Source organism: Anabrus simplex, chromosome 3, assembly GCF_040414725.1.
Source record: "Anabrus simplex isolate iqAnaSimp1 chromosome 3, ASM4041472v1, whole genome shotgun sequence".
Classification (NCBI taxonomy): domain Eukaryota; kingdom Metazoa; phylum Arthropoda; class Insecta; order Orthoptera; family Tettigoniidae; genus Anabrus; species Anabrus simplex.
Genome location: NC_090267.1, coordinates 483,895,026 through 483,917,677, shown reverse-complemented (window position 1 = coordinate 483,917,677; position 22,652 = coordinate 483,895,026). Strand labels below are relative to the sequence as shown.

At 37.7% G+C, this 22,652-nt stretch overlaps 1 protein-coding gene across 5 annotated transcripts in view; it reads right to left on the bottom strand.

Moving 5' to 3' along the window:
• The window catches only part of LOC136866541 (nuclear pore complex protein Nup58), a 166,127-nt gene that overhangs the window by 79,150 nt on the left and 64,325 nt on the right, over positions 1–22,652 (bottom strand). For all 5 annotated transcript variants that reach the window (XM_067143606.2, XM_067143608.2, XM_067143609.2 and 2 more), the window contains exon 4: positions 19,794–19,968. In XM_067143606.2, the coding sequence (XP_066999707.2) occupies positions 19,794–19,968 (175 nt within the window). The remainder of the gene's footprint in view (positions 1–19,793; positions 19,969–22,652) is intronic.

Sequence of the window (22,652 nt, the reverse complement as noted above, 5' to 3'; positions counted from 1 at the left end):
GGGGATGTAAAATTATTATTATTATTATTATTATTATTATTATTATTATTATTATTTGTGAGGTACGTTGGCGAGTAAAACAACAGTTATGATTGGATTGTTTTTATCATGTTTGTAACCTACTTCTCTCTCTCTCTCTGTCTAAAAAAAAAACTACATTGGGTCGAGTTACGAGATATTAAACAATCACTTTGTTAATGATCTCGCCTGCTATATTAATAGCAAAAGCCGTGAATATTCCTTAACTAAAGTAAACTTGTTTCCTCATCTTGAGGTGGTGCAGCTCTTTTTAGACAGGCCCCCAGTGGAAGGAAGTTGCATGTACCATTTTTACCGCATATCAACCTTCCTGCCATTCGTAGGTCTCTGGCAATACGGTACCAGGAATCAAACTCGGGCTCCTGAGAATGGCAGCTAATTGTGCTAACCATTACGCTGGCGGACATTCTTAACTACAAAACACAGACATATAATGTGACAGTATGCTACTTACTAGGTGACAAAGTATTGATTTATTTGAGTGTACAACACCTGGCATACCTTTGTCAGTGTGACATGTGTGCAGTGACCAAGACAAGCGAGGACTTATTTGTTTTATTGGTGCGGCGAAATGTTATCGCTTGAGAGGAGACAGACCAGCCCAGCACAAAGGGAAATAAATAAAACCATACACCCTAACAGCTGACTCTCACCTGATAAATGAAAGAGTAGTGAAACATATCCCTGAGAAGATTTAACCGCGCGATATATTGTAATTACAAATGCATGTGTCAATATGAAATTAGGTCACATAGTGGTAATGAAGTCATATCTAAATTACAACATTAAGAATATAATTTATACCTAATTTTATGACAACTTACAAGTGAATTTAGTGCAAATTAAATCAGATGGCAATACAAGAATTTAGTATCTGAATTGAACCTGTATTTCCAGCCACCAGTGGTGGAAGGTGCTCTACTTAAACGGAGCAGTACATGCGCTCATCTCATTCTGATCTAGAACGTCACTATGAACTCTTACTTCGATTCTGAACGTCGTTACGAACTCTTATTCCGACTCAGACCATCGTAGTGGACAGTGAACTGTTCGATGCCAGATGGGAGCTTGTGGAAGTGTGCTTGTTCCCATGACAAACATAAAGCCACTTAACCAATAGATGTTGAATGTAAATAATCACTAGTGAAAAGGTATGTATCATTTCATAATATTGAAAGAAACTGCGCCTAGGATTATTTCTAATTGTCTTGTACAAGTTTCAGTGAATTACTACGGAACTGCGGCAGTGAACAGGACCTCTTACAATCAGCGGAATACAAGGATGGATTTCACCGCCGTGTTCAACATGTATTCCACTATGAGCTGCTAAATCATCAGACCGTCGCCAATCGAGAAGAAATGCAGGGGCATCCACCTTAAACCTGTCAATTAAGGACGACTTCTCATCACTCAACATGAGGCCTGCAGTTTAAGTCGACTACATCTTATACTAGATCTGTTCTATATAGTTGTATATCTTTTCTTTACTCTTGTGGCGTGGTCTTGTAGCTAATCATTTGCTCTATTTCCTATATTTCTTTTATTAAGTACTCTCCAGATGAAATATGTTGAAATGTGGATTTTTGTTTGGATATTTAGTCATATGGAATTGCAGGTTTTCTTAACCACGTGTTACGTACTCATGACAGTGGTGAATCATTGACAGTTTATCTGTGTATCATCTTAGTCATCATTAAACATTTAAACAATATTATATTTGTGAACTGACATTTGTAATCTGAATCACATCTGGTAACATTTTCCATTTTCGAGCAATATTTCGGTAATATTTGGAGCTTACATTCATGCCTCGCAGTGATTGAACTTAGTGTCATTGGGATGTTAATTCACGGATCAGGTAATCATTTCATTTTGGAGTACTTGAGTAAAAGTATATGATGACAAGGTTAGATTGGATCTTTGATATTGATTTAAACAAATTAAGGCTTATTTCATGTGTGATACTTCGCGTTATTTCTGACCACGTGTTTACGTGAGATAATGTAATGGATTACAGTGACCGATATTGTGAGTCTTTTGAGTGGACTTATTGAATTAATTAATAATAGATGTGATAATAGTTTTCAGATACAGTAATTGAATTCTGACGTGTATTTAGTGACGTTGTGATATTAGATGATTATTAGACATTTGAAGGTCAGAGATGATAAACAGTAGTGTCTTTGTGTCTATGTGATCGTGGTCACATTAGCAGAATCTTAAATGTGACTAGTTCACTTTAAAGTGAACTCAACTCATAATCGCTCGAACCCAGGACCACGCGTAAATATTGTATTCATCATTTGCATTGCCACTTCGAAGAAAAGTTGATTGGAGAGTGTGAGTACTGATTTATGACTTGTAGATAGTTCTTCTGTACAGTATTCTTAGTAGTTAGAGTAGAACTGTCGTATGTTTGTAATTGTTAGAGATATTTGGAAATGTGACGTATTTCAGCCATGTGTGTTATGCCATGTGGCAGGTTCTCACGTGTAGGATTATGATCTACGTTGCTGTCCATATTCCAGCGTTGATGACTAATTTTGGTTGTTGGAAGAAGTGTCATTTATTTCAGTTTACTTGAAGTAACCACTTAAAGTTAAATAATTAATTACTTAATTAAATAGTTAACAATCATTCGGAACAGATATATAGTTAACGTCTTGATTTAATTTTGACTACTTTGAAAGCATATTCAAATAAAATTAAATTGTAATAAAAATTAATCTGTAAATTCCCACGATCTAATTTCAATTCAAAATTTCATTACAAGCAAATTCAGTTTTTTGAATCATCATCATCATCATCAATGTCCCACTCCAGTTGCCCGGGTGTGGTTAACAAGCCTCTTCCACTCCTTTGTCCTTCCACTTTTCCTGCTCCATTACTTCCGCCACATCCAATCCAGCTTCCCTACTATCCTTCCAAAACTGATCCATTCACCTTCTTCTTGGTCTTCCAACTGGTCTCTATCCCTTAACCTCTTTTTCCAATTCCCTTTTTGCTACCTGTTCCTTTCCCATTCTTTTAACATGTCCGAACCATCTGTGTCTTGTTTTTCTGTATCTTCTGTACTAACAGTTCTATATTTAGCTCTTCTTTGATTTTCATATTTTGAATTCTATCTCTTCTTGCCTTTTTAACCTATGTTCTTAAAAATTTCATTTCTACTGCTTGGATCTTACTATCTTGTCTCTTATTAGTTACCAGCGTTTCTAGTCCGTATGTTACAATTGGTATGAAATATTGTTTATATAATGTTAATTTTGTTCTCTTGGGTACCTTGCCATATCAAAAAAGCTCTCTCACTTGATAAAATGCTGTACCTTTACTTAGTCTGTTATTAATTTCAGGGTTGATCTCATTACTTCCATTAATAATGCTACCCAGATATGTAAACTGTTCTCTGAATATTTAAATATTTTATATTTCAATTTTCTTATGACTATTCAACGTATTTTTCAGATTTGTTCGAGAATTTTACCTCGACAGCCTCATTTCTCAAGACTTAATTGAATTGCTTAAAATCTACTAAAAACGAAATTGTTATTATATATCAATTCAGTTAGAATGATTAGGATAAAATAATTTGCCTCTACCGTCCCATTTGTTTGGAATAGTTTTATGTTACCTCAGGAGCCTTAGTAAATTTAAATTAACTTAGTGATCATATTCATCATCGTAGTTAGCCAGGATGGCAGAATTTTTCCTTTTATGTTGAATAAATTATATGTTAAATTTCCATTGATATCGATGTTTTCATTGCCGAACCTATCGTTATTTTCCTGTCACTTGTGTATACTATAGCCATTCATGCCAATCCTTACTGAGCACCCCTGGGGTGTCTCTTGCTCTCTCCCTGCACGGGCACAATATACATGACTGCTGTGTGCTTGCAATGTGCGGGTCGGACACAAAACTATTCACCTCTTTGTGCAACGCCATCAGAGTTGCAGAAGGCCTATACTACAGAGGCGGACATTTTTAAAAATAGGAAACACAGATGTACCGCATGACTTCGACCCGTGTTTTCATTGTGTGGGTCAGACAGACGAAACTATTCACAAATTTGTGCGATGTCATCAGAGCTGCAGTAAGGCTTGTACCCGTTTCGAAGTGGAATCGCTGATCTTCTCTGAAGAATTATGTTGGGGGGGTCTTGTATGTGAGATTTTTTTTCATTTTCTTTGTCTCGAAAAGCTAGGGGGTGGGGTCTAATACACGAGTAAATACGGTAACTCCCGAGAAGTGTCACACACAAGGTTGTGTCATTAACGACAGCTATTTACAGGGAAAGTTGGAATTTGCAATAGTAACGATTGGCTAGCAGTTTCAACTTTTCAACTTCATATCTTAACACATCTACCTTGGGATAACAAAGTGCCCACGAGAAGTGAGATGACTGTATAAGTCATACTTTGTGCCAATTCTCACATACAGTCTATAAACACGTACACTGAGAAAGAAGTTAGCAAACTGCAGGCATGCAAAATGAAGTTTCTATGAACTACCCTAATAAAAAGCACACGGACCAAGTAAGGGACGATGACATCAGAACGGAACTTCAAGTGAACTCAATAGAAGAGAAGCTAACGACTCCAAGAATAACATTGTATGGACATGTAAAGTGAATGCCTGGCACAAGACCACAACGTGCATGCCTAGAAAGAAGGGTTGAAGGAAGGCCAGTGGGAAGACCTAGGAAGAGATGGCTTCATCAGCTGAGATAATGTTACTGGCTTTATGTTCCACTAACTACTTTGACGGTTTTCGGAGACGCCAAGGTGCTAGAATTTTGTCCCGCAAGGAGTTCTTTTACGTGCAAGTAAATTTACTGACACAAGGCTGACATATTTCAGCACCTTCAAATACTACCAGACTGAGTCAGGATTGAATCTGTCAAGTTAGGGTCATAAGGCCATTGCCTCAACCATCTGAGCCACTCAGCCCAGCCCAGCTGAGACTATGTGGAGAGAATGGGAGGGAATCGGGAGTCAGTGATGAGAGAGAAGGCATTTCTGGACAGACAATTATGGTGAACACTTGTTCAACATCATCCTACCCGGCACGCTGCAGAGGTTCGATGATGATGATGATGATGCACTTTGCAGTATTATAAATGATAAAAGTTATAAAAAAGCAGATGTCATAACTAATATGGACATGAAAGTGATGACTTACTGGATATCAAGTGTTTAGTTTAACCCTTTCCCGCCCACATTTTCAGTCTGCTTACTGCCAGATTTCAACCTATTATTTAGGAAAAATTGAAGCAGAGCACAATGTTTCAGAAAAACTTAAATATAATAAAAACTGCTAATCACAATGTATTCAAATTTTCAATAATATTAGAAAACATACCATCACATCCATTTCCGTATTCATTGAGGCATAATGTTGTTGGTTCAAAACTCCACCCCACCTAATTGTGGTACTCGACACAAAGATAGGCTCTATTTGTCACAGTCTCATGTTGTGTGAATCCCTCTAAACCAATAACCGCGTGATTCTGGAAGTGGAATGTATACTGTATATCAGCTTCTATTTCCCCTGAACAAGTGTCTTCACATTCTGTATCTATGTTTCCGGAATGTGCCTGTTTGAATGCTGCATTGATATATATGCAAGTGGCTATCTCACAGTTTGTCTCCTCCTAACATATGTCAAAAATAATATATTTCTCGTAATACTCTTTCGAAATTATAGACAGGTTCAACATCATCCATATAATAATCCGGAGTAACGAAACTAAATACCTGTGTTAACTGAAATGCCGCGGCATCGCAATCAGGTGCGAATTCTCAATATCCGTTTTCACTTACATCACTATTATCACTAAAATTATCTTCGTTGATACGTTATTCACTCACTAAAAATTCACCTCCACCCCTACTCAATGATTCTGTGTCACTTTCGGCGCCAATATTCAGCTCAGTTTCAATATCCGCAGTATTCAATCCCGCCATCTTTACGAACGAAACAGCTGTCTCGCGCTTGCGGAAGTTCAAGACCGTGTCCTAGGCGACGTCAAGACAGATTATCGCTCTTCTTTCATTTCCTAAGCCTTGTAGATTGTACTACGTGTTCATAAATGCCTCATAAACACTTCAAAGCCAAAGAAAAAAAAAAAAAAAAAAAAAAAAAATCCCATAGCTCGCGTAAGTGTGCAGATAATGCAGCCGGGCGCTAAGGACCGGAAGGCAAAGTGAAGAGTCGGGCGCTTGCGGGCGGGAAAGGGTTAACTAAGGATATGCAACCCAGAGTCTAGTTTCCCTTCTAAAAATGACATGTGATTGTGAAAATAAGTCGTGTAGAAATTACTACTACATTTACTCCCATCATCTCTCCATCCAAAGACTTTTACAACATTCTTTCTGAATTTTATTATTTTTCACTTTTTGTACCTTGCATTAAGAAATGAAGACACCCCTTGCACATAAAAATTATGTTTTGTGAATTCCAAGAAATACTGAAGCACATAAAAAATCCAAGGTCAATAACCATCCCTTCAGATTACTTCTAACCCCTGCCTCCCCCTTTCCAGGCAGGATCAGAAATAAGGAAATGAGCAACAATGCTCAGTTTCTAAAAGCAGCGATATAAGTGAAGAGCAAAACGAGACAAAAGAATAGTGGTTATACCACATCATTTTAACCTAAAATTATTTATGGGGGAAAAAAGGGCACAAGAACAGAGATCGGCATAGAACCAAATTTAAGTCTTCATCGGAGTGTGTACCTAGTCTAGCCATAAACACTGTTACACAATATTTTGTGAATAAATGAAATACGGTTTGAAAGTTTTCAATATCCTTTTAATATGTTACAGACATATATTACTCACAGTTTGTATCAATCAGAATTCAAAATGTCCACCGTCAGCACACACACATGCTTGGAGTCTCTTTCGCCAGTCATCTACCACAGAGTGGACAGTTTCAATTGGGAAATCCACCACCGCTGCCACGAACGAGCGCCTCAAACTTTCAAGGGAAGGGTGTCGCTTTTTGCAGACTATTTCCCCTAGAACTGACCAGAGTTTATACTCCAGTGGGTTGACATTGGGGGCTCCTAGAAGGCCATTTGGTAGTTGAGATGGAATATGGTACATTGGTCTGCAACCACTGTTGTGTCATCCTTGCCTTATGAGCTGGCGCAGAATCTTGCTGGAAGGTTAGCTCATTGATGAACACTGTGTTGCTCAAGTCCTTCACAAGAGAGTCCAGAACAGTTTCCACGAACATTCTGGCACTCATTTTTACACCTTTCTAAAGAAAAAAAAAATTAAGCTTGGTGGGGCCCTCATAGTTCACCCCCTACCAAACCATGACCGATGAGGGGGGGGGGGGGGGGGGGCGTGGCGTTGTGACCTCTCTGGACCTTAGGAAATCTCTCACGAGCTTCTCGAGAACTTGCCGCATATACGCTGTTGTTCTCTCTGTTGAAGCTCTCTTCAATTGTGAAGACTTTCTCATCGGTAAAAAGGATTCTCCGATGCCCATTGTTGGTGTACCATTGCAGAAGCTGCTTTGATTTAAGTTTCCTCTGCTGTTTCAGTTGCGGTGTTAGGAAATGCCCGGTACTCCGCCGATAAGCTCTAAGCCCATGTTCATGATGAAATGTTGAGCTGCCATGCCTTATCTTCTGCTTCTGGGCAGGATTTTGCCCAGTACGGGCTGCCACTGCTTTAATGGCTGTCACTGTTCTCACACTGTGACGATGACCAACCATCAGGCGATTTTTCACACTGCTTGCTGATTTTCAGTGTTTTCTAGGTTTGGAAAATCTCAGTTGGTGACATTCCAACCCTGTGCAAGGCAATTACAGCTACCCTGTTTTTGTAATCACCCCACTCCATGCTTAAGCAAAGAAGATTCAGTCTTTCTCTTTCAGTGTTGAACACACACTGGTCAAGGCTAACCTTCAGCCCAATGGTTGCTTACTACCTGGAAATCTGGTTATACAGAACAGCTCAAACATTTGTGGCAGTATTTATGGCTAGACTAGGTGCAAAAAAGAATTAATTAAAGAGAAGTCTACGTATCGATCATTTTGTCATCCGAAGTTTGGATAACAGACCAAAGTTAAGAAAGAAGGGCCAGATGATGTAGTGGAAGTGAGAAATGATGGCACTGCTGTAACAAGAAAAATATTGCAAATAAAATTATCGGACGTAAAAAAAAGGTATAAAATATGTGCAATTTAAGGCAAGCAAAGGGGGAAACAAAGATTTGTTCTGCAAAGAGGATTCATGTTGGCTCACCGTCTATTACACGATTACATGTGCAGAGTAAAGGATTTCTGTCAGCAAACCTAGACGAGAAAAAGATTTTCCTCTATCTCAAGTTTGAAACGTTGATTAAACTCCAGTGCTTTTGTGATATGCTGCGAAGTAATCTAGTGCATATAATTTTTAACATAGGTATTACTTTTAAAGATAGAAATTTCATAATGTTCCGTATTGAACTATATCACAATTAAATTGAAAACAAGAAATAAAGTGGTTCAACCTATTCAATACAAGGAAATTAAGAAATGTAATGTTACATTCTTATTTGATTAAAAGCGGTACCGGTTTCGACCACTATTCTGGGTCATCATCAGCCGATTAAATAAAAATATAAAACAATGCATAGGAAAACAATAAGTAAAGGATAAGTCTTTCACTAAAAGCAGTTCAAGAAGCACTATAACACAATAGGGATTAGCACTGCATGGTGTAAGATCCTAAAATCCAGAAAAAGTTGAAGATTAGTCATTTAAATGAAGCAAGGTGCAAGTTCTTGAAGAGCAGCATAACATTCGTATAATGTCCGGCACTGTGCTTCAAAATGTTTATGAGAATTGGTGAATAGTTCAGTGGACAAGCCTGCAAATACTGCTAGGCATAAAGTTATAATACAATTTAATAAATTTGAAATCCTAAAATTATATAGAAGGAACATCCACTTAACATCACTTAAATGAAGTAAGATGCAAGTTCTTGAAGAGCAGCACAACATACGTAATGTCCTGCACTGTGCTTCTAAATGCTAATGAAACTTGGTGAATTGTTCAATGATCAAGCCTGCAAATGCTCTAGGCACGAAAATATATAATACAATTTGATATAACTGAAGTATATATTAATGTTTATAGGATCTTGTATGATGAATTCTTTAGAGATCCTTTACTTATTGTTTTCCTATGCATTGTTTTATATTTTTATTTAATCGGCTGATGATGAACCAGAATAGTGGTCGAAACCGGTACCACTTTTAATCAAATAAGAATGTAACATTACATTTCTTATTTTCCTTGTATTGAATAGGTTGAACCACTTCATTTCTTTTTTTCAATTTAATAGATATTACTTTTAATTAATGTATATTAAGGATTAAATCTTAATATCATGTTAATCTAAATCTAACCTAATGGCCTTCATTGGACCATTCTAGCCAACTTTATACAAAGAATTTTTCAGTTTCCTGTCAGCCCAGTACTTCTTCATTCTCTTGGATCTTATCTTTCTTTCTTCATTGGAAATTACCCATCCTAATGTCTGTTTGTTGATTCTGGTTTGCAGTCTGGTTTGTTTGTGTGTGAGTTTCCTGATTTTGTCAGTTTTGTTTCTTAGGTCTTCCACCGTAATTTGTAGTTCATCCATATCTTCCTTGATTTTTGTAATCTACTTAAATTGTGGAATAGTAAGTGCAACATTTTCTATTATTCTCCTGATGATCCTGTTCTCTAGTGTCCTGCTTAAACGTCCAAAATGAAATGCATCTCTTCCTGATTGTGCTTATTACTGGTTCTATTTCCTTGTAGACTGTTTCATTAGAAGCTACTCTCCAGTGTCCATCTTTTTGGTATGATTTGTTGATGCATGTTCTAAGGATTCTTCTCTCTATCTTGAGTATTTTGTCTATTTGTGCAGTGTTAGTTGTTTTGAAGATGGTTTGCAGTCTGGTTTGTTATTTCTGTTATTTCTGGTCGAGTGACTGTTTTGTAGTGTTTTAATTTTGTTGCTATTAACAGGCCCTTTTTGTTGTAGGTATTCTCTGTGACATATTGTGCTCTGGTCAATTTATTTATTCTGTTATGCCATGTTGGTTTTTTGTTGAGCTTATATGTTATGATTTCTCTCAGATGTTAAAATTTATCTACAATTTTGATTTCTTGGTTTACTATGGCAATTTTGTTTATGAGTGGTGGGTCAGTTAACATAATTACTGTCTTTTCAAAATACATTTCAAAACCAATTTTCTGTGCTGTTTCCTGTAGTGATATAACTTCTTGTCCCGTTTCCTGAATATTGTTGGACAAGAGAGCAACGTCATCAGCAAATCCTAGGCAATTTAAACTTATGTTGTCTTTTGGTCTTCCAATTTGGATGTTCCTTGGGATAATCTTGTACCATTCCCTCATTATGTATTCCAAGCCACAGATGAACAGCAGTGGTGACAAGCAATCTCCTTGTCATAACTCTTTGAGCGCCAAGGGATGATTTATCATTCCCCCGTGAACTCGCCGAAAGTGCCAGGAATGATATTTCATCCCTCATGCAGACTCTTTTAGAAACTGTTGTAGCTATCCTTTTCCGTTAGATGGCAGCATCAGTATATTCTTATCAAGGAAGGTGTGTAGTCTCCAAATTTACCACCATATCTTCATATCTGCTATGTTCGAGTGGAATCGCAATTATTTTGTATTTGGCGTTTTAAGGAATGCCGCAATATCACGTAGGCCTAGCAGGCAGTGTGCGGAGAGGTAAAATCCGCGAACACTGGCGATCAATTTAAGATATTACCAAAATTTATTAGGATCAACCTATTCAATACAATAGAATTTACAAAGTTAGGACTTAGTTTAATGGGATGTAAGTCCTAACTTTGTAAATTCTATTGTATTGAATAGGTTGATCCTAATAAATTTTGGTAATATCTTAAATTGATGTACATTTCAATACGGACCAAATATGAAATTTGTAACATGTAACACTGGTGATGCCGATAGTTGGTGAAAAAGCATGGCTTATAGCCTATAATCAATTCATACGCACCAAACAATACTGTCAATGCCGTTGAAACTGCGTTGTTTGTTTTAATTTTTAAAATGCTGAGGCGAAACAGACTCATGGTTTTAAAGGGGAGGATTGCCAGCCAGGAAATGTACTGTGTTGCTATGCAGTGCACACGGAAGTGAGAGACTTCCTTCCCGTGTCATAGGAAAGTTCGAAAAGTCACGATGTTTTAAGGGCATCTGGTACTTTCCGTGCCGGTACAAGGCATCTAAAAATGCAGATAGTACAGTAATCCAAAAGATAAAGCATTTGCACAGGGGAGCCAGCATAATTTTTCCTCATCTTTGAATCGTGTTTTTCTTCCTTTTGTTGCGTGAGGTTATGTTTGCCATTGTTTTATACAAGTGCATTATTTGATTAATGTAAATGCACCTTGTTGGAGAAATTTCTGAAATAGTGTTTTCCATGGCATTTGAAAAGTTTAAACTGAGAATCAAGGTGATTGCATGCATTAATGGGTCTTAGAAGTGCCATGGCAGGAAATCGTACAAGATAGTCACTGTACTGTTGTACTGTGGACAGAAGCGAGACACTTTCTCCCCTCGTCATAGGAAAGTTTGATAAGCTGCGATGTTTTAAGGGCATTGGGGAATGGGCATTGGGTACTTTCCGTGCAAGCAAAAGGCATCTAAAATGCATACTGTACAGTAATCCAATGAATAAAGCACTTGCACAGGGGAGCCAGTATAGATTTCTCCTCATTTTGAATCATGGTTTCTTTCTTTTGATTTCATTGCGTGAGATTATGTTTGCTGGTGAGTTATCCAAGTGCATTATTTGAATACTGTAAATGCACCATGTTGGACACATTTTGGAAATAGTTTTTTTTTTTTTTCATGGCATTTGACAGCTTTAAACTGTGAATCAAGGTTTAACTGCATACTGTTAATTCAAAATCACGTAATTCGAAATCTGATTTTTGCGTTCCAACGACTTCGAATTAACGAGGTTTCACTATATAAGGATGTTTGAACTGTACCACCAGCACATTTCCACATTTCTGCGAAAACTTTGTCTTCTCCGCATGCATGATAATTTTTCAACTCTCTGAGGGCTGTTTCTTTTTTTTGCTAGGGGCTTTACGTCGCACCGACACAGATAGGTCTTATGGCGAGAGGGCTGTTTCCACCTCTTGGATTACTGGGGGGAGGTTTATGAGTCCAGGTGGGGTCTTGATGGGCGTGTTTGTATTAATTGCTAAAAGTTCCTGGAGTTCTTCACAATTCAAAAGTTTAATGAATGCTTTTGTCATGATTTCAACATTTTCCTTGTCCTTATGTGTCATGTTTCCATCCTCACTTTTCAGCATTAACGTGGGAGGGACAATTTTTTGTAGTTGTCTTCCAAAGATTTTGTATAAGTCTCTGGAATTCGTTTTCTGGTAATTTTCTTCTATTGAGTCGATTAGATCTTTCTGTGATTGTCTCTTGGTTTGCCTGATAATTTGTGTGAACTTTTTCCTGATATTTTTGAGGTCGGTTGCACTTTTTTCTGTTTTGTGTGTTTGAAATTTTAACCATGCCTGATGTCTTTTTTCATGAATTTTGTCACATTCTGAGGTACACCAGGCTGTCTTTTATGTGGCTTCAATGGGGCTAAATTTTCAGCTTGTTGTCTGAGAAATGGAACCAGTTCTTCTAAGTATTCTATCAGTTTTATGTTTTGTGTGACTTCTCTATATTATCATTTCTAATTATTTGGTGTGGATCAAAGTTCCTCTTTTGTTTATTGCATTTTGGTTTCTTTTTTAAGTGGTGTGAACTTAATTTTGATTTTGGCTAGGTAATGATCTGAACCTGTATCTACTCCTTTTAATACTTTAATGTTGTAGATTTCTCTGCGGAAGGATTTGCCTATAAATACATGATCCAGCTGTCATTCCCCTTTTCTCCAATCAAGCATGTTTCCAAGTTTTAAGTTTGTTTGGCTTCCTTTTGAAGTACGTGGACTTTGAGATCAGTTTGAGTTCTCTGCAGAGTTCAACAAGTCAACAACAACAGCAACAACAACAACAACACCAACACCACCTGAGGTATTTGTGATTACAGTAAAGCCTCGTTATGACGTTTCTGCAAGTGACAACAAAAATGAATGTGTTATGCGAGAAAACATGCTAGTGAATATACGAATAAAAACTATCCAACAGGGATATGAAAACTAGATACGATTTTTTCTGACATGAAGGCATTCAACATCGTGTATCTGCGGGTACAGTGAAAACTATATCTACCATTTTTCAAGATGAGAGGAAAGTATTAAACGGTGTGAAAAACATGAGGGAAGAAATATGAAAACCTTTTCTTCTGGGGCTTATAAAACAACAAATGCAATGAATGGTGCGAAAAACACCAAACAAATATGAAAACATATGTATGGGGGCCAATAAAAAATATACAAGTATTATTGCAGATCACACTCTTTCTAAAACGAATGTTAGCAGAACCCTTTTATTTCGGAGCACTGGGTTATAAAACATTTTCTGGTCACACTCTTAGACAATGAATTGGAGGTTATATTTGACCAAGTCAAATCGATCGAGTCAAAACTCAAAGGTACGAGTTCAAATTCGTGACCTCTGCGTGCTTAAAGATGCGGATGCTATTCCACTTTGTGAAAGATTTTAATGTTGTCTTCATTAGAAAGGAATTTCACTTCTTCTGTATCCCAACCTAGACTATCACGAGACGAATGTGCACAACGCTAGTTAATTTCACACAATTATGTTCCTAAGCCAGATATAGGCTACAGTATCACGCGAAAAAACTCCACTGTACCACTCAACACAAAATAAAATTCTAACTTCTGAATGGAATACAAGCACAAATAGGGTTATGTTTTCCGTAATCACGCAACTGTGGCAACGGCTCTTACCCGAGTTGTATATCATGTTTCTTTCACAAGGGATGACAAATAACATTTTCAGGGCTAGGAAAAATGTGATCGTACTCGTAGTAAGTGGTAACAGTGAAAATTCGTGAAGCGATATGTATGTTTATATGTTCCTAATCCTAATATGGGCTACCGTATCAAGTGACAAACATCCGTTACACTTCACTGTACCATTCAACACAAAATAAATTTCTAACTTCTGAATGGAATGCGAAATACAAGCACAAATAGACTCGCTGTGTTATTCAGCAATCTTGCTGCTAATCGGCAAGCAAAACTGAACATTCCCGAGGCTAACAGCTTGCTCCCCGAACGTGCAACTTATCCTGTGAAGTTCAGGAATTTAAGGCCTTTCTCCATAGTCACACAACTGTGACAATGGATCTTATCCGAGTTGGAAATCACGTTTGTTTCACAAAGGATGACAAATAAAATTTTCAGGGCTAGGAAAAATGTGATCGTATTAAGTGGTAATAGTGAAAATTTGTGACGCGATAAGTGAGGTATTTTTTAAGGATATCATATGATGAGAATTGGGACTTCGAATTTATGACATGTTAAGCGGGAAAACGTGTTAATGAGGAACGCACTAACGAGGGTTCACTGTATTACATTGCTCACAAAAGTCAAATATCTCCGGAAATTTTTACTCTAAACAGTGTACACGACAATATAGAAAATCTATTTTTCAATCTTCTGATGTCCGGCCCCGCAGTGTAGGAGGCAACGTGTCCGCCTGTCACCCGATGGCCCCGGGTTCGATTCCTGGCCGGGTCAAGGTTTTTTAATTGTAAATGATTAATATCCCTAGCCTGGGGACTGGGTGTTTGTGTCGTCCTTAAGGTTCCTTTCCTCACATTCAACACTCTACACTTCCTCCATTCCAATAACACGCAGGTTCATATCAAACGGTGCAAGTAGGGGCAAAAGATCTCTATAGGTCGACGTCCCGAACAAATAGTTTTTAAAAAAAATCTTCTGATCAGGAAGGAATACTGTATAATCCCAAGTACCACCCACCTCTGAATAAGACCCATACCCTACATTTCATAAAGGACAAAATTTAAAAAAAGTTTCACTCACATTTATTTATAATATTTACAATAGAATAAGAGTGTCATTTCACTATGTATGTTTCATGAATTTAAAATACTTCAGACAGTTTTTATGTGTCCTTGAAATAATACCCAATAAATTATTTAAAACAAACACAGAAAAAGTTATAAATCACAGAACGATAGTCAACACCTCATTCATCATCAGAAGTACCAACTTCAGAGCTTTCACTATCACTTTGACCATCACATTCCCACACGTCATCGTCTTCGCTGCCATCCATAGCATTAGAAATACTGCACTTCTGAAAACTTTTCCAGACGAGATCACCAGAGATACAATCCCACGCCGTCTTTACCCACGAACAAAGCAGCTGAACTTCCGGGAGCTTAATATGACCAGTTTTCAATACAATATATCAAGTAAATGATATTACATTCCTTTATAACTTTCGGTTTGTCACTTACAGTAAAAGACTGCAAACGCTTTCTTGAATGCATGTTTACACATGGCACTCTAACAACGTGAGTCCATAGATCGACTGCCGCCGAGCGCTTACGGTAAAAGAAAAGTGTGTTTGGGGTTGAGAGGAGCGCACGCTGAGAAACTCGGTTGCCAAGTCACGGTGACCACGTGTGTGCCGATGATAGATTTCAGGCATGTTCCGTACTTAGAAATAATTTTACTGAGCTTATAAACTACAGCCAACTTTTAGGAAAGTTTTACACACATGTCCACTTGTTATTTTCAAACAAACGCTGTCGGAAGACGTGGTTGAATCCGGTGCCAACCCTTAAAATTAAAAAAATTTAACATTCCGTGAGATGTGAGAAGTATTGCCCTGCAAAATGAAAGGCTACAATAAGACCTGAACCCAATTTTTAGAAGCGATATTTTTGGGGGGAAAAAAAAAAAAAAAAGTGCGGGTGGTATTCGCAATTACACAGTAATTGCCATGCATAACATACATGGCCATTTCTTTAATTCCTCATTGAAGGATAACTAGGATTGCTGTATTTCAGTAAAAGTATGTAGATTTATCAATGGACTGACCAGTGAAATAATAGCTCAACCTGTAAAACTGATGGATAGTGTCAGATACTGTACTTGTAAGTTGAGGTTTTGTAAGTCGCTGGGGTGTAGTGTATCTCACTACTCAAACAAATTAATCCGAATATTCACGAGCATGTGCAAAAGGGTACTGATCCAATATCGAGCCTGCCACAGGGCAATTGTAGAGGAGGGTGAATGATGGTGTCCAGAGCATGTAAGTGCTATGGGGTTCCTGTCAGGATAGGTAGAAGTTGAATTCAGCAGTAATGCAAAACAGGAAATTCCAGTAGATGCATCGGTAGTAAATTGTGGTGTGTTTCAATACCAGCCCAGGATAATGAGGTGATGAATGTATGTCAGAATCCGTTTCTGAATGCAGTTAAATTAAAGCACAATACTGGGTGTCCTGGGTCTTTGATACTGTTCAGTAGTGGCTCCCTTCTACTACTAATTTGTGGACTACAAGTGCAGCAATTAAACCAAAGCTCTTTGATGAATGTCAGGTCTCATTGTACTCCCTCTTAAAACAATGATCACCACATAACATTTGCCAACAAAACCACAACTGGGAAAGTGTTATTTTCTCAGATGAATCTTAATTTTCCTCTGCCAACGGTGGTCCGGTACGAGTATAAAGAGCATCGGGTGCTCATATGTCAAGAAGTTTTCCAGTAGTGGTCATATGTCTTTACCAGTATGGCAGTGGATGTCCTCCTGTGGACTTGGAACGCTTACAGGATACAAGGCCATCTAGATGCAGCTCAATACTTTCATACTAAAAACCAAACCCCATGGCGCAACAGCCCCAAAGGGCCATGGCCTATCAAGTGACCGGTGCTCGGCCCGCAGGCCTGCAGATTACGAGGTGACATGTGATCAGCACGACAAATCCTCTCGGCCGTTATTCTTGGCTTTCTAGACTGGGGCCACCATCTCACCATCAGATAGCTCCTCAACTGTAATCATACAGGCTGATTGGACCTCGAACCAGCCCTCAGATCCAGGTAAAAATTGCTGACCTTGCTGGAAGTCGAAGCTGGGGCTTACGGGCAAGAAGCAGGCACGCTACCCTTACACTGTGGGGCCGGCAATTCTTCATATTATCAGTGATATTGTAGTCCCATCAGTGCAGCAAATGTATCCTGAGGGAGTAATTCTCTTTCAACACGACGAATCTTCCATACACACATCAGCGATGGATGGTTTGCCAACAGGGCAAAATCCATTCTCTTTGTGCCTTGGATCTCAGCCCAATCAAAAATTTATGGGCTGAAACAAAGCGCATCACGACAGAAAACGAGCCTAACCCTTCCCTAAGATCACAAAATGACCTTTGGGATCCACCCACTGATGTTTTGGAAGGAGGTTGACGAGAGTGAGCAGTACATTGCTCGTCTCATGGCTTCCGTTCCTCACAGACTTCACGTTGTAATCAAAGCTGAAGATCTTTATACTGTTTGTTACTAGACGAGCTCGCGGGGTGTTTGGATTCCACATAAAAATATATGTTCCGGCTACTGTAAAAATATTGTCAGCAGTCAATAACTCACTATAGTGAGATATTCTTAAACTACTAGGGCCAGTTAGCCACCTGCCAAGACTAATAATGCCAAATGTAATAATGCAAAATACATCAAAAAGGCAGAGACTAGGATTCCAACCTCAACTGTTAACTATGGTATCTGATACTACCTGATCGTTTTACAGGATGAGCTATTAATTCACTGGTCAGCCAACAGATTGGAAATACTTCTATACAGCAATCCACGTCATCTGTCTACTGCTTTCAAATACAGGAATCAAAGATGAGGCCATTTATGTTATGCTTAATGCAGCGATGAACTAACATCTGTCATGTTTGTTTTCTTGTTAGATTCTTTAGGTTGGGATGGGACACATCTGAAGGCAGGTCTCGTATTAAGGAGTCAACACACCAATGCAGCATCTTCACCTTCAAGCAATGTGCTCGATATGGAGTCGCCTATACTACCCAGATCCACCACCTGGGCCTTTCTTTCTTTCTTTTAATTTACGTTTTGTTGTAAATATGTATATAAGTATTTGTTGTAATAATTTGTCTTTTATATCTAAGCAACTGATTTTATTGCTTCTGTTCAGGCATGGTAAATAAATAAATAAATAAATAAATAAATAAATAAACACATAAATAAATACATTTCAATTTTTTCTATTGGCTCAACGTCGCACTAACACAGATAGGTCTTATTGTGACGATGGGACAGGAAAGGGCTAGGAGTGGGAAGGAAATGACCGTGGCCTTAATTAAGGTACAGCCCCAGCATTTGCCTGGTTTGAAAATGAGAAACAATGGAAAACCATCTTCAGGACTGCTGACAGTGGGGCTCGAACCCACTGCACGGCCAACTTGCTCAATGAATGAATGAATGAATGAGTGAGTGAATGAATAAATAAATAAATAAATAAATAAATAAATAAATAAATAAATAAATAAATAAATAAAATAAATGAGAGGTTTTGTGCATTAAACAATAAAATAATCTAATTAAATGCAAGTAATTAAGAACAAAAATAAGAAATAATATGCCTTCTCTTTATGCTTACCATCTTACCTAAGCTATTAATGGACCAAATACTATTGTATGTACTCTATATAGAGCACTGAAATGAAATAAGGGAATTATGGTAACTGTTCCCCATTAATATTGTTAGTGTATTCCAAAAAAGCAACTGTGCTTGTAAGTTGTACTAGTTAGCGATTAAAAAAGGGGTTGGGAGCACTGGGTTGATTTGAACCACCGCAATTTATATCTTATTGTCACTATACAGCGCCGCTACTACATCCCACTGTCGGAACAGGTCGCATAACCTCCATTTTTTTGTGCTAATCCTTTATGTGTTGAGTCGATGAAGAAATCAAATGTCAGAGATATCTACAACTTTCTACAAAAAAAAAAAAAAAAAAAAAACCAACAACTTGCTTTACATCGCACCGATACAGATAGATCTTAAGGTGACAATGGGAGAGGGAAGGAGTAGGAGTGGGAAGGAAATGACCGTGGCCTTAATTAAGATACAGCCCCAGCATTTGCCTGGTGTGAAAAAGGGAAACAACGGAAAACCATCTTCAGGGCTGTCAAAAGTGGGATTTGAATCCACTATCTCCCAAATGAAAGTTGATAGTTACATGACTGAAACCGTGCTGCAACTTGCTTGGTTGATGTCTACAAGTTGGATACTACATATGCTTCAGTTTCATGGCCAGTCCTGTACAGGTTTACCCTAACTGGTACATATCTAATGAGTTGGATTTGATTTTAGGTAGTGGTCAAATTTGTTGTGCGGTTGAGTGTACATATTTACTATTATGAGTAAACAGAATTTTTGTTCATATTTTTTGGTCTTTTGTTAAGTTTAAGTTTGCTGGAGGAATGTACTGTAGTTCATTTTTTTGGTATATACTGTATTTCTTGGTCTTCCACGAGGGGATTCCCTGGTATTTTACATACCAAAATTTTCATCCAACACATTCCGATGTTCCATCCAACTGCACTATAGATTTTAAAAAGTAACATTATACACACAATGAAAGAATATATTCTATTAGCACATTCAACTCAACTTTATTCAATCAACTCATAATCTGGTCTCAACCTCATTAGCTTGTCTGAAGTAAAAATAGTAAATAATACTAATATAAAATTGCATAAACTTACTTTAGCTGTATCTGCTTTTAATTTGACTGCCAGAGTGAAGCTTTTCTGCATGGCATTCGAGAGTGAAGTAAGCAACTGCTTCAGCTGTTCTGTATCTTCTTGTACTTTATGTAGAGGTTTAGCCGATCCTCTTGCTATTTCTGTACTCAAATTCTTCTGCCCCTTAACAAAATTCCTAGAATGAAACAGTTTGCAAATATTACCAAGGCACCTTCTTCACAAACGCATGAACTTCACACCATACATAAAGCATGTAATATGCAAAATAATATGTCAAACAGAATATTATAATTGATTTAACCCTAGAACTCTGGACCATCTTTCTGGAAGACCGTGCACTGTTTCGTCAAGTGCGACAGTCTTTCTGAGACATGGTGTCGTTCTTCTGCCGTAGGTTTATAATTGGACGCCAGATGACACTAATATAGATACCAGTTGATTACTTATACTTTTGTCTTCACTTTTGAAAGTCTTTATAAGACAAGAAATGGTCTGAAGAAGTTTATTTAGCTGTAGAAGTGAAAGTACTTAGAATCAAGATGGCAGGCCGTTTTTTTTGACGATTCTGAAATCAAGCGCTTGATTTTTGAAGATCTTAGTAACAGTACTGATGGTGACAGTTATTATTGTGTTAATTCCGATGAGGAAATTAGTGCTGAAAGTATTACAAGTGACAGCAAAGTAAAAGATGCCTCGGAAGTAATGGGAAATTCCGATAACCGGAATAATGTTCAAGTCAGTCAACATATTGTTGGCAGTATGTAAAAATCTGAAGAAATCAGCGAAGGCATAAGTATGAACTGTTGATATTTGTGTAGAATGTTATAAAGACTTTGATCACAACACAGGAAAGAAGAAATTAACCTAAGAAAACTAAGATAAGCTGTAGGTTTGAAATTTGTGAAAAGAACTCAAAATCTGTTTCGATGAAAAATTGCGTTTTACTTAGCATTCAAAATGAAAAGTGGAGAACTGTGGGGGAATATGTACGAACATACTTGTCCATTTCAGAATATCATGTTTCAGGAATAAATTATCTATTAGAAATTGTTTTGTTTGAGTAAAATATTTCAACAATTTTCTTTGTTCAAAAAAGGTTATAATTGTATTTACAATAGAAATTGTAACAATATATTTTGTTATTTCAGTTATCTTCTTCATCTTCAGTCTTTCAGCTATCTATTGGTGTATGATATGGAGTTCTTAGGGTTAATAAGGAATTACTGCATGATTTTATTTTCATCGTGTATACTGAGGAAAATAACTCCAGCAATTGACACATAAACCTGAAGCAGTTCTAAGGTTAATAAAACTTAAAATCTAATGAAAAACCAACCAGGCAAAACAGAATAAGTAAATTAAACTAGCAGTTAGCCACAAAGCAAATTATGTCAATTAAAACATAAACAATAAAAAAAGGTTATTGATTGCAACAAAATTAAGACATTATAAAAGTTACACAGCCAGAGGTAACTTATACAAGTGAAACTATTTTCAAAACTACTAATACAGCTGAACTGGACAAAATACTTAAGATAGAAAGAATAATAATTAGAACATGTACAGTATAAACAATATCAATCCGCCAGTGCCGGTCCCAAGCCCGGAGCTTCATCACGCAAGTGATGAGGAAGGAGGAGGGGGAGGAGTAACACCTCGTAAAAAAACCAGGGTTCATCTGGCTCCGGATGATAGCACCCTGTAAGGGTCCCTGTCTGGTTTACAGACGAAGAAGGCGACCAACAGCTTTCACAGAAATAGAATACATAACCTCAATGGTGTTGAAGGAGAAGAATAATCTATCCCCGACAGTTAGGCTACAATCCAGACACATCTACTGGAAAAGAGCAACCCTAAGGCTTACAACTTTAGTGGTATCTTGAGCTGACCCCGGTCGGCTCCCCCAACAACTCCCATTAACTCGCATGATGGAAACATTTCTTACGGAAACTACTCCAGGTGGCAGCCCCAAGAGGAAATCCACCACTGCTACAAGCAATGCACTTGGGCCATCAGATTCTGGAGAGCCCAAACCACCATGCATAGATGAGTCGGAGCATCTAGGAAACCCATTGCCATTACACGCATCCAAACTGAATACACCAAAATTAAGACCTAAACGGAAACACTTTTTTGGCACGCTGAACATAAATTCACTCCTAAAAACAGGAAAACTTAAACAACTTACAGACGAAATGGACCAGCAAAATATTCTGATTATGGCACTTCAAGAAACAAGATTCACGGATGACATCACGATGGAATCGAGCAACTATAGAATCCTGAAAGGCAAGGTTGGCATAAGGATCATGAAGAACATGCCACACTTAGGAACAGCATTTGTAATCAATAAAAAGATTCTAAATTCGGTTATAGACTTCCAGTCTCCAAATGGAAGGCTCTCAAGGCTCTTAAGTGTGCAAGGAAAATATACACCCTCATTAATGACGACAATCGAACTAACCCACAAAAGGTTGAAGACTTTTTGGAAGAATTAGAATTGGTGACATCAAAAATTCCTGATAATCATGTGAAAATACTACTTGGAGATTTCAACGCACAGGTAGGATGAGAAAAAGTCTACAAGAGAATAGTGGGGGATTTCCCAGCTCATAGAAAAACCAACAGAAAAGGGCAAAGACTTATAGAGTTCTGTAGGAACTTTAATTTGAAACTGATGTCCACTCATTTCAAGAAGCTTCCTTGGAAACAAACGACGTGGGCATCACCAAATAAACTATTAGGAGAATATCAAATTGATCACGTTGCAATCTCCCATAGAAGCCAAAAAGAAATCATAAATGTTAAAGTTAGGAAAGGAGCCAACATAGATACAGATCACTATTTAACAATCATCAA